This window comes from Paramormyrops kingsleyae, chromosome 21 (genome assembly GCF_048594095.1).
Source record: "Paramormyrops kingsleyae isolate MSU_618 chromosome 21, PKINGS_0.4, whole genome shotgun sequence".
Classification (NCBI taxonomy): domain Eukaryota; kingdom Metazoa; phylum Chordata; class Actinopteri; order Osteoglossiformes; family Mormyridae; genus Paramormyrops; species Paramormyrops kingsleyae.
In genome coordinates, this window is record NC_132817.1 from 6,186,134 (window position 1) to 6,197,991 (window position 11,858).

Genomic DNA, 11,858 nt, shown 5'->3' on the forward strand with positions numbered 1-11,858 from the left:
TGGGGTTAACATTCTATTCCAGTGCTATTAATCATTTTACACTTTACAGAAAACCAGCACTATTTCTGAGGTTGGAAACCACTTAAAATCTGATCGACAATGCTGCCCCCTTGCGGCGCAAAATGAGAACTCCAGGAGGGGCTTCATCGGAGACTGTACGGTCGATTTTTCCTCATTCTCAAGGCCCGAGTACATAATTTACTTCCTTATATTGCTCACTAATGGTCATCTTGAGCAGTGTTTCTCAAACCAGTGTTTGGGGAGTCCCAGACAGTCCACATCCCAATTCCCTGGGGTTTGGAAAACACCGATCTAGATCAGAGATGATTCAGTGATTTAGAGGAATCAATGCCAGTCCCTAGCAAGGACATTATCCCCAGCTCAACCATCCGGAGACATCTGCTTCTGAAGTAACTCATCCCGATTTACAGTTCCCCTACTTTCTCTGAATTCACTGCTATGAATGAACAAACGGTAGTAATTTATAGGAAAAAAACAGCTTGTCTTAAGGCCTTCTATTGTGTACATCAGAATATTTTATTAGAAGCATTATAGGAAAGCAGACACACAGCACACAGATTTCAAATTTAGTTTATTCACTTTTGTACAAAAGGGGATATAGTGATGCATAGGAGGCTCTGAACATTTTCATTCAAATAACTGAACAACAAAAATGAAAAATGTATATGATCACAAGCAATTACCAAACTGAGCCCTGTGGCGCCACATTGTGGACACAATGAGCATTATTCCTAACAGTTGCACCAAGTTGACAATGGTACAACGCATGTGCATAAATTGTGGGGGGGAAGGGGAGGTGTTAACCCCCCCCCAATAATCAAAACAACCCCCTGGACCCCCCTAAATTAGCGGAGACCTCTACCCCCCCATGCTGAACCCAAAGTTACACCTTTGGTACAATACATAATTATATATTTTTTACATCATTAAAATCAAAATGAAAAATCTAGGACCATCACCCAGTAATAACTAGCGATGGCCAAATGAAGCTTCATGAACCATTTGCTGTGTCTTCTGACTCCACTAGATGGTGCTCTCTTCAAAAAAAGGCTCAAAAACACATCCTAGAATAAACCAAGAGCACCATCCAGTGGATCAGAAAAAAAGCTTCATTTGGCCATCACTAATAATAGCATCAAAGTATTTTTATACATTCACGGTGCCTTTATTCTGGCTAGTCACCTCGAAGTCACCATCAATGTTTGGAAACTGACATTTTTTTGATCAGGCATTGGCATGGCAACTCCTGCACTACAGCCAGCAGAGCGCCTCTCACTAGTGATGGCCAAATGAAGTTTCATGAATCATTTGCTGTATTTTCATTTGCCGCTGGATGGTGCTCTTGGTCTGGGCCATGTTTTTGAACAGAGAGCACCATCTAGTTGAGTCAGAAAATACAGCTTCATTTGACCATCACTACCTTTCACCCATGTGTCCACTGTGGAATTCTTCAGTCGTGCTACAACAAACAGCATAAAACAAACCCGAAAACAGCATCGATATCTGTAACAGGATGTTTGTTCATGTTACGAAAAAAAATCATTTGGATTTAATGAAAATCACGCAACTATAGAGTGCATCAGCAGCAGGTACAGCACCACAGGTGATTCACCACGCGTGACAATCCCATCCAACAAAGGCTATGAAGCCAAATTCCTTCCCTCACTGCATATAGAATGCCCCCTGCAATCAGACTGTAATACCTGCTTTGAGAAAAACCACTGCAATGCAAATTTAGGCGTAAAAAAAAAATTAATACATTGGACTTGAACGGAAACATTAAGCCCCCATAGCAGACACACAGATAATGTACACATAATTATATACAACTGACAGGATGTCTCATCACTCTGCAACGTAACTGTCTGGCTATCCCTCCAATGCCAAACGACTGAAAGGGAAACGACTGGAGGGGTGTTTCTGTGGGTACAAGGCAGAATGTAAATGTAATGCTGAGAAAGGAGATGAGTGACACTGCCTTATCATTGAAGACAGCCTTTGAAAATGCAGACCTCATCTTTTCAGGACCTGGATGAGTGAAGGACCAGAAGTCAACGGGCCCTATGAGAACCACATCAAGCGTTCGGATCTGAATGAAATGTCTCTGCCCGCAATGCAGGCTGTTGCAGGGAGCTTTTCAATAAAGATTTTAGATCTATGTGTATACATACACAATATATATACACATACTTTAAATTTCATTGGAGTGAGTACAATGAACTGTACTATATTTTCAAAGAAAACCATAAAATATTATGCTTGATAATCAAGAGAAATTAAAATGAGAATCAATCACCAGCCAAAGGAGGCCACAAAGTGCACTCTCAAGTCAGTATGGAGAACGGTAACACCTCAGTGATCTCCCGAGAGACCCACGTGGCGGTGACTTCAGCCGCATGAGTGGACTTACTCCGCTGGGTCGGCACGGCCTGTACCAGCAACACTATAAATTAACTGCTTCATAGATGGGCGAACTGCATGTGCCACGCGGAAGTAACACAGCATTCCGGACAGCCTATCAAAACGCATCCTGTGAAATGCTTGTGGGTTAAATAAATCATTTAAAAGATCTTTTAATTATGAGCAAAGCTGTTATTAAAATGGTTATTTTTATGTGATAAGTACCATTAAAAGCATTTTCCCCGCCTCCGGTTCCCATTCTCGCGGAGATATTTTGCTCTTTAAAGACTCGACATTGGAAATGCGTTTGGCTGTAATTCGCTCGTCTTGCAAACATCCAGCTAGGCAGAGTTTACACTTAAGGCTGAGCCTAACCATCACCCTGACTCCTTACAATAACGATTACACCCTGCAGGTGATCAGAGTCCTGTGCCGGGTGTTTGAGCTGGTCTTCCCACGCCGATCCGTCTGCTCCTCTCCTTAAGGGGCGCTCTCTTCGCTTTCTCTGTCACGCTGTGCCTGTATGTGGTTGGGAGGGGCTACCCATTCAGCAGATGGACCACTAGCTCATAGGTGGACATCATGATGGCGGTGTTGGGAATCTGCCGCACCAGGTGAGTGGTGAGGCCCCTGTAGAGAGCGCTGTAGCCTTCCTCACGCAGCAACGTGGCCAGAGTCTGCAGGAAAGAGCGGTACTTCGTACCCTCCTCTCGCAGCCGTGTGCGGATCACCTCTGTGGATCAAAAGAGATTTACAAGTCAGGAAATGCTTTCCCCGCTCTATAAATAGAGAGCCTAAAGACACACCAATGGCGAGCAAGTGCTATTTAGAACAGGAACACTTTAATAGCGTAACGTTAAAAGGATGCGTGCTTGTCCTAATGCTCCCTTCACAAGTGCTGAGAGACAAGGCAAGACCAGGCCAGACACCATGACGACAAGCTAAAAGGACAATACAGTAAACCATGTCTCCAGCTCTGGTCCATTTTCATTTTGGGGTTCCTGGTTTACTTAAGAAAGGCTGAGAGGGCCTGTTCTAGGAGCAGGGTGAGGGTTAGTCACCGTGGGGGTACGCGATGGAGGTGGCGCAGGTCTTGGATGTGGCTGCGGCCAGCATCATGCCCAGGAAGTCAGAGGCGTCCCGCACTGTCTCCTCCTCCTCGTCCACGTGGGCGGCGGCCTTGGCCTGCAGTAGGCGGCGCTTGATGCTCTCATAGATGACAAAGTGGATGACAGTCTCAGAGATGCCGGCGTAGGAGGCCGACATGCCGCGGTAGAAGCCGCGCACACCGTCATAGCGGTAAACCCGCCGTATGCAGTCCAGGGTACTCATGCGCCGCTCGCCTCGGTTTCTGGGAAAGAGGGTCAAAGGTCAGCAGAGTTTCTGGGGAAAAGAGGGGGGGTCAAAGGTCAGCAGAGTTTCTGGGGGAAAGGGGGGGGGTCAAAGGTCAGCAGAGTTTCTGGGGGAAAGGGGGGGGGGTCAAAGGTCAGCAGAGTTTCTGGGGGAAAGGGGGGGGTCAAAGGTCAGCAGAGTTTCTGGGAAAAGGTGGGGTCAAAGGTCAGCAGAGTTTCTGGGAAAAGGTGGGGTCAAAGGTCAGCAGAGTTTCTGGGAAAAGGTGGGGTCAAAGGTCAGCAGAGTTTCAGGGAAAAGGTGGGGTCAAAGGTCAGCAGAGTTTCTGGGAAAAGGTGGGGTCAAAGGTCAGCAGAGTTTCTGGGAAAAGGTGGGTCAAAGTACAACTGTAAGCTGCACCAGCACATTATGCAGCACAGTAGTATTTCCACCTGCCCCCACCACCACCAGAGGGGCGCCAGCGACGGCTCACCTGGCCTCCAACTGTAGGCGCGTCTTGATCAGCCAGATGGGGTTGGTAGTGGTGATCGCCGTGAAACCTGGAAGAGGACCACGCGGGTTAAGGGCAGCAGTGGCCACCAACTTCCCATCCCAGACTCAAACAGCTTTAGAGTCACAGACCCCATAAAACCCTGAGCTACTGCTAGGTTAGCGGTCAGGCACAGTTATGGGTTTTTGCCATTTACTGCTATTAGATACTTCCTTACTGTTAGCATTGTTAGAACCTACAGCTGGTCAGACCAGGCTTGGTGACCTTGAAGGCACCAAATGCTTTATTACCAAAATGGCCATTATACAGCACGTAGGGGCAAAAGCATTGGCACGGCGAGGACACACTGAGCCATAACAAATACTAATGTTGTGTGTGTGTGTGTGTGTGTGTCTGTACATGTTGCCTGAGGCAGAGGAACCCTCAAAGGCACAGAGTATATGGGGCGGGACAAAGCAGCTGTAACCTATCAGGAATGAGCTATGCAATCAGGTAAGCAAATGACCTGAGAGAAACTAATTACTGGAAGCTTTAAGTGAACTACCTCTGGTGGCCGTGATGCACAGATCAAGGAACTGACATCATCTAACCTTCACACATTGGGGGTAAAAAAAAAAAAAAAAAAAAGATTAAGAACTAATATAATGCAAAATCCACTTTGTCATAACTTTTCTTTCTTTTTGATGAACATCAGAACTAAATGATGAGAAAACAAAAAAAAAAAACCTAAGCTATTCAGTCTAGAGATGGCTTTCATGTTACACGAGGGGGTGGGGGTGGGGAGGGGGTAAGGGTGGGGATGGGGGAGGTTGGGGGAGCGGAGTCCAGCCTGGAGATACGGCTAAACTGTACTACTGGATGGGGGGAGGGGGAGGGGTGAGAGAGAGAGAGCGTGGCGTCTGTGGCGAGTACTCACGGCGCAAAGCCACTCCTCACACCTGCAGATATGGGGACTGAGGTGGCGACGCTCACTCATTCACCTGGGTGAAAGCTACAGTAAAGGCCCAAGACAGAGACAGGCTTTCCGCACCACAATGACAGGCAGTGATCCACCAATCAATCGGGCGCCCGGCCCCGCCCCTCCCAGCACCACCCACGGCCCCGCCCCCTTCCCTTTTCAGGCCTCTTTGCCCTCATTTACTACCACTGAGCGTCTAAACTTTCAGGCTCAGCTTACAGCTGCTGGGATGCTTCCATATAAGGCCGTACTGTCCTGTGGTCCCAGAGAAAGTCCAATACTGCTTTTAAAGCGAACCGGGGAAAATTAATTGTGGCATGGGGTGGGTAATAAATGCTAAATGTTATATTATTATGACCACTATCACCCCCTTTTAGGGTGGGGGGGGGGGCAGAGGTAGAACACAACAAGGAGCCAAATGCTAACCTTGAAAACCTTGGTTCTGATGGTGGTGAGGGGCGGGGTGTGGGGGTTGAAGACGATTACTCATGATTTAACTGTTAAAATTCATCTCCACCACAGAGGTGGGACTCACACATAAATACGAGAACCAGAGGCTAAGATGTCTCGCCTATGACTATGAGCGATCAGGAGAAAAGTGTATATGTACAGTTCATGTGCCCCCCCCCCGCCCCCCCATGCCTGCTTCAGTGTGGGCATTCGATACACTGGAACTAAGACATGCGCTCCGCTCGGCAGGGATGCATATGATGTGCCCCCCAAGCGCCCCCCCCCCAGCATCCCCTGCTAAAGACGGCCATCACACATAGCCTGCCTGCTGCTCTCTGTTTCCGAGAGGCGTTCCAAGGTTAGCATTTGTGCTGGTGAACTGCAAGCTTCAAGTAAAAGAACGCGTGAGCTTATTATTTATTTTTTTTACCTTTACCGAGGGCAACAAGCAGGTGAGGGCCAGTGTCAACACTGCACAATCACAAGAGGTTAACAGGCAGAGAGCAACAAGCCAGCGGCAATGCTGGTCACCAGCCAGGACATCGACATCAACAACATCATTATCACCATCATCATCATCCTCACCACCAACACCACTGCTACACAGCACAGCGGTTCTGCAACCACAGCCATTTCCCAAGCGATCAGAACTACTTCCCATTATCAGCCCAAAATGAGAGCGCCCACCATCGCCGCGAGATAGAGTGCAGCGCGCAGAGGCAGCGATTGCAGTGGCTGTAGGATAACCAGAGCTTCATGGCTTTTCAGAACATCCGCTCTATATGCCGACAGATTTCTATGCAGCCTCTCCACATGACAATAAAATGAAATAAAAGCACAACCAAAACCTAGAATGCCTTTAAAAGTTCTACTTTTAAAAAAAATGCACCTGGGTATTCTGAACAGCCAAAGAACGATGAGACAGCAAGAGCTGCTCCTATTGATGACCCATAAATTCCTCTTCTGCCCCCTAAACTTCATAACAAAATTCATAAATGAATAAATATCTTGCTCCCTGGACCTCAACCTGTCTTCAATGGGCCCCCTTCTCCACTGCATCCTCTCTCAGTGATCATAATGCCCAGCCGTTCCCCAGAACCAGAATAAGAATGAAAACTCTGGGTTTTTGAAGATACTGGCATCTCAAGCTATAGAGGCTGGGCCTTATGCACGAGGAATTCTCGTCTTTGGTCGAGCCTCGTGAGCACACACACGCAAACCGCAGCGTGCACAGGCAAACAGTGTTTCTCATGCAGTGCTGAAACGTTTGATCTTAAAAGGACCTCCTGCGGTGACAGTGCACCCCCAAGGACGACAATTACCTGCAAGGCCAGCAGACATCATGTGCACCAGGGTGGACTCAGGCTGGAAAATGGCGTTCAGCTTTTCTTTGGCGCCGGAGTAGGCAGCGAAGTATATAGCCCTGTGGAAGAGGGAGAAGATCACAGGAAACCCGACTCACCCTCTGCCGTTTTTGAAACTTCAGCACCCCTGAGACCGTCGGCATTACAAATAAACAGAACGCCTTACCTCGAGGGGGCCACACCCACCAGGTTAGGTCCGAGCCCCCTGAAGAGAGAGCGGGGGCCTTCTTTCTCCAAAATCATCCTGCGGGTCGAGGGAGGAGATGTTGAGGATGGGGAGCATGAGAAAAGCACAACTCCTCACAGGATTTTGGGGTCCTTAGGGGCTCAGACCCTGTACTGGATGGTCGTGGAATATAAAACGAAAGCATGCACTCGTTTTGCTAACGAACAGTGGAAATCGAAGTCAAGTAAAGAGGCTTCTGCTCGAAAGGGTTCTCAAACAGGCGGACATGTCTGGCGGCTAAATCTGGCAGAGGGGCACGAGAAAATAAGAGCCGCATATAGCCTTCGGCAGCCATAATGAGACAACAAAGATAGCCAGGGAACGATCAGTCAGACGGGTCAATGAGTGCAAGCGTCATCTCTGGGCAAAAAGCAGTGCCAGGCTCTCTGAAGACAGGGCTGATCGCAAAGGCACGCGGTGATCCTTAGGTGCAAATCATAGTGGGAAGCAGGAGAAGGACAGAAAAAACGGCAACAGGTTTATGTAAAATTCCTTTCTGCCATTTTGCCTTTTAGAGCCAAGGGGAAAAACAACAACATTACAATAGAGAGCAGCTTAGGAACTTCATGATTAAAAAAAACAGGAAGTGAACTGGGCAGAGAGCGGCGTGTGGCCACTCGGCACGCTCACTTGAGGCAGTGCAGGGGTCCCGGGGAGACACGTGCCACGCCAGCTCCGCTGACGGTTCCCAGCTGAACCTCAGAGATGTACAGAGTGATGGAGGACGACTGCAGCCTGGTCTTCACCACCTCCAGGGGACACGTGAGGATGGCACCTACTGTGCCCCCACACCTAGGAACAGAGGCCAGGCAAGAATGAGCCACACAGACCAAGTTCATGCACAATACTGCACACCCTGTGCGACACGCATAGACGCACACAAAGACATTCACTCTGTAAATATGTTACAAGGACCACATAGTCATGTGAGGAACATTAACAGAAACCCAGGCATCTAAAAAATCCAGATCTGTCACAGAGCAGCTTGGAAAAAATATGAGGACCCCACCCACAACGTCTGTTTTGTTCAGACAGTGACATGCAGCACAGTAAAATGAGAATCTAAGAAATCCCCAGCCCCTAAAGAGAATTAAGATATTTTCTGGAAATAGATAAACACAATAAGACACAGTCCACATGAGCAGTGAAACCACTCCCAGGGACTCCCCCAAATGGATGTGGTTTGGTGGCGAGTACGGGTAAGTACGGACTGCTGGGCTGGGACAAACCACGAGGCTGGACAGCAGACAGAGGAGGCTTGCACGGCACAGACGGCCCCTCAGATTTCCTTTCTCCTACGATTCCAGAGTGGGCTGCCATTGCCCCACCCCCCATCATACAGATATTGTCAGTCCATATGAGAAAACACCTGGGCAAAACATCAAATGGAGCTTGAGGGAGCTTAGTGCACGCCTATTTATAAAGTGCCTGCACGAGAGCCCGCCCACACAAAAGCAGGGGTGACCTATGCCCCAGTTCCAGAGCTACAGCCTGCCAGCAAAGCCTAGCTACCAAAAGTGCTGTGATCATTCACAATCCTCCGCGGCGGGTGGGGGCGTCTCCTACCTCAGCTAAGGCCCAACTGAACACAAATAGGCATGAAGCAAACATCACCATTCCCTGACACTTCTAAAATAACCTACGCAAAATGAATGCTATTCTTCCTTCTAAGACTTAGAATTTAGGCATAAGTAAAAATCTGTTGGGACTTCAGTGCGAATTGCAACTACTGGGTACATTTCCAAAGACTTTCTGTAGGTTCCCCTCATTTGATTGAGGCACATCTGCCATATTAATCTTCAGCAGCAGACTTGGATTGGCTGATGCGTCTCTTTCTTGGATCCCCAAGTTTCACACAGCTAAGCAGTCGTGCTTAGCTTACTCAGTACGTAAGGTCAGCTGACCGCGAGCCGGTCGACACGGCCCTCCATGTTTCACACTGCAACTTTCACGCAGGCACACATCAACACAAGGAGGGACATCTAAGCCATCAGGACATCAACTTTCCACTCTATCAGATGCTGTATTATTTAGTATCCAAACAGGCCGAAACGAGTGACTGAAATCTGTTTTGTTCTCTATATTATATTTGGCTGTGAGGGAAGCACATCTATCAGGCCGCGAGAAAACTGTTCAGGTATCCGTCTCAGCAACTGCAGCACAAACTGCCCACTGAGAGCTACCGGCAAAGAAATATCTGGCAGAAAATTCCAAAAGGTCCAAATGGAACGTGCAAACAAAAAACAGCTCTTCAACTTTTTAATGTGCCCAGACAGGTTAGATAATTAAGCCAAACAATGCTTTAAGGTCAACCGTCACAACAGACCGATCATCTAACCTGTGGAGAACAAAAGATGACAATAACATTAATATTCATTTGCCTTGGGAGCATTTGCTTGATGACAATCAGCCAACTACAGAAAACCCAGAAGTACTACGGGGGAAATTGTGTTTTGGAATTTAATGTTGACCAATCATGTTCCACTACATTTGAAATAATATGCAATAACCTGAGATTCATTTTCAGAGATTAAATTAATTTCACATTATATTATATTACATATTATATTATACTGTATTATATTAGATTATAGATTTGGAAATATGTCTTTCTACAGAATCTGATCAGCCTGGCTTTTCGCCAGGACTCACGACGAATTCACGACGTTACAATTTTTATCGTCGGACGATCTGATTCTTTTTATGATCAAACCTTTTACTACTAATTTGACTGCGTCGCTTGACTTTTTACTCGGATGTGCCGATCACAAGTACTTAACTCCGCGCAAGGAAAAATTATTATAACGCAAATATGGTCACTGACGGTTACATGTGTCATCAATTTACTTGCAGCGGAGTAGGACCTTCTTACGAGAACATAATAAAATTTGATAAATACGCGACTCGTTGGCAATATAAAAATACATTTTATTGTTGAGAAGGAAATTCGCATCTGCTGACTGTCAGGACACGGGGCCCAGATGACGAAACGCCGCAGCGATTTCTACGATGCACCGAGGCTGTGTGGATGACAGCAGGCCCAAACCGCTCTTTCATAACGGGGCTGTGACTCACTTCATTCAGATGCCATTTCCCTCTATACGTGACCTTAAACACATTCGATGGCCGCACCGGCGTCGTGTATCTGTTGTTACTGAGGCAAAAAGTCTGGTATACAGGTAATAATGGGCAAGCTGGCATGGTTTACTGGTCTCCAAAAAAAAAAAAAAAAAAAACAGACACACACACACACACACACACAAACTAGAAAATCCCATCTAGATGATTTCGGATTGGTTTCTTTAAGCTAGCTATCTGTTTAGTAACATACAACAGTGAACATTTATGTTATGCATATAAATAAGAAGAAACGTGGTAATATCAGCGTCGTCCTCATGGCCGAGTCAACCCCCGCTGCGCAAATGCACGGGGTTGTTAACAACGCAGCAAACAGGACACTGAAGCATGCCCAGACACGTCCAGCACTCACCCGCCAGCGAACAGATGAACCAGAGTGTCCCTGTGGGTCATTCTTCAGCATTCTCGGGACCCGCACCCGGGCCGGCGGGCTGCGGAGCGCAGTATCGGCGGGGGGGGCGTTTCGGCGGGTGTAGCAGCTATGCGGACAAGCGACAGATGCGGACTGTAGACTAGTAATGGCTAGCTAGCAAGGAACAGGAATGATTATTCCTGTGCGTTATCTATGTTTTTTTCTGTCTGCTTCCAGCCACTTTAAAAACTGACCGCCTCGCTCCTCGGCTCCTCCGCCTCGACTAACGTCGCCGTAACGAACCGTGGCGAAGTGTCTCGTTGACGAATCACGAGCCTCAAAAACAAACGCCGCCATTGGTCAGCAGTCCACTATGTCGGGCGATATGCCACGCCCCGCGACCTGCCCGATCACGCCGCTTTCACATGATCGGTCAATCAATGGACCGTTGCGTTTTAATGCGGTAATAACAAAGGGCGTATAATTTTTTACACGTGGAGTAGCAGTCCAGGTATTTGGCGTGCGGGTGGAATCGTAGGTACACCTCGTGCTAACCATGACACAGTACTGTTAATACACTACGTGAGAGCAGCCGAGGTCTAGGCTTAAGCGATTTTCTGTTGTATCTTCACGCAGCCTCGTGCAGTTATTGCCTTTGTAATAATAAAAATCATCCGAGGTTGTGTTTTGTGTACATATACCAGACACCCCACGAACTCCAGCCTGTTCTCTAAGGGTATTGATCTTTTATCCTGGGCTGTTTTGACTCCGACTCTCCTGAAGGGTAACGCATTGTCGTTTCTCTGTAAAGGACTGCTGCTGCTAATATGACAGATTCTGCATTTATTAAGGTTACATTTACTTATTAAGATTCTGCATTTATTTATTATTCCTCAGTTGTAGAAAAAATATGCCTAGTTTTCTTTGTTCTGAAACAGCCAGTTGGTTGTGTCTGATCCATACTATCCACAAATCAATATTATTCGCTCACTTTTCGACAGTCATACACCGTCCTGAACATTAAACTATTCTTCAATTATAAATCCATGTTTTACCCCTTTCATATATAATCTTTTTCAATGACACACCATATTTAGATAATCAAGATC

At 47.1% G+C, this 11,858-nt stretch overlaps 1 protein-coding gene across 1 annotated transcript; it reads right to left on the reverse strand.

The window, feature by feature from the left end:
* Positions 1–575: 575 nt before the first annotated feature.
* Positions 576–11,067, reverse strand: LOC111847392 (solute carrier family 25 member 36-A-like). The gene is made up of 7 exons (XM_023818523.2): positions 10,750–11,067; positions 7,890–8,051; positions 7,200–7,277; positions 6,992–7,092; positions 4,244–4,310; positions 3,483–3,772; positions 576–3,154 (listed from the first exon to the last, which is right to left on the reverse strand). The coding sequence occupies exons 1-7, from the start codon at positions 10,788–10,790 to the stop codon at positions 2,961–2,963; spliced, it is 933 nt and encodes a 310-aa protein (XP_023674291.1). The 5' UTR covers positions 10,791–11,067; the 3' UTR covers positions 576–2,960.
* Between the last annotated feature and the right edge of the window lie 791 nt (positions 11,068–11,858).

Excerpts from the sequence above, each read along its gene's own strand:
- LOC111847392 (XM_023818523.2), bottom strand. The coding sequence starts at position 10,790 with ATGACCCACAGGGACACTCTGGTTCATCTGTTCGCTGGCGG. Across the intron at positions 3,773-4,243 it reads CGCCTACAGTTGGAGGCCAG|AAACCGAGGCGAGCGGCGCA; the intron begins GTGAGCCGTCGC and ends CCTCTTTCCCAG. Across the intron at positions 3,155-3,482 it reads CTCCATCGCGTACCCCCACG|AGGTGATCCGCACACGGCTG; the intron begins GTGACTAACCCT and ends TTTGATCCACAG.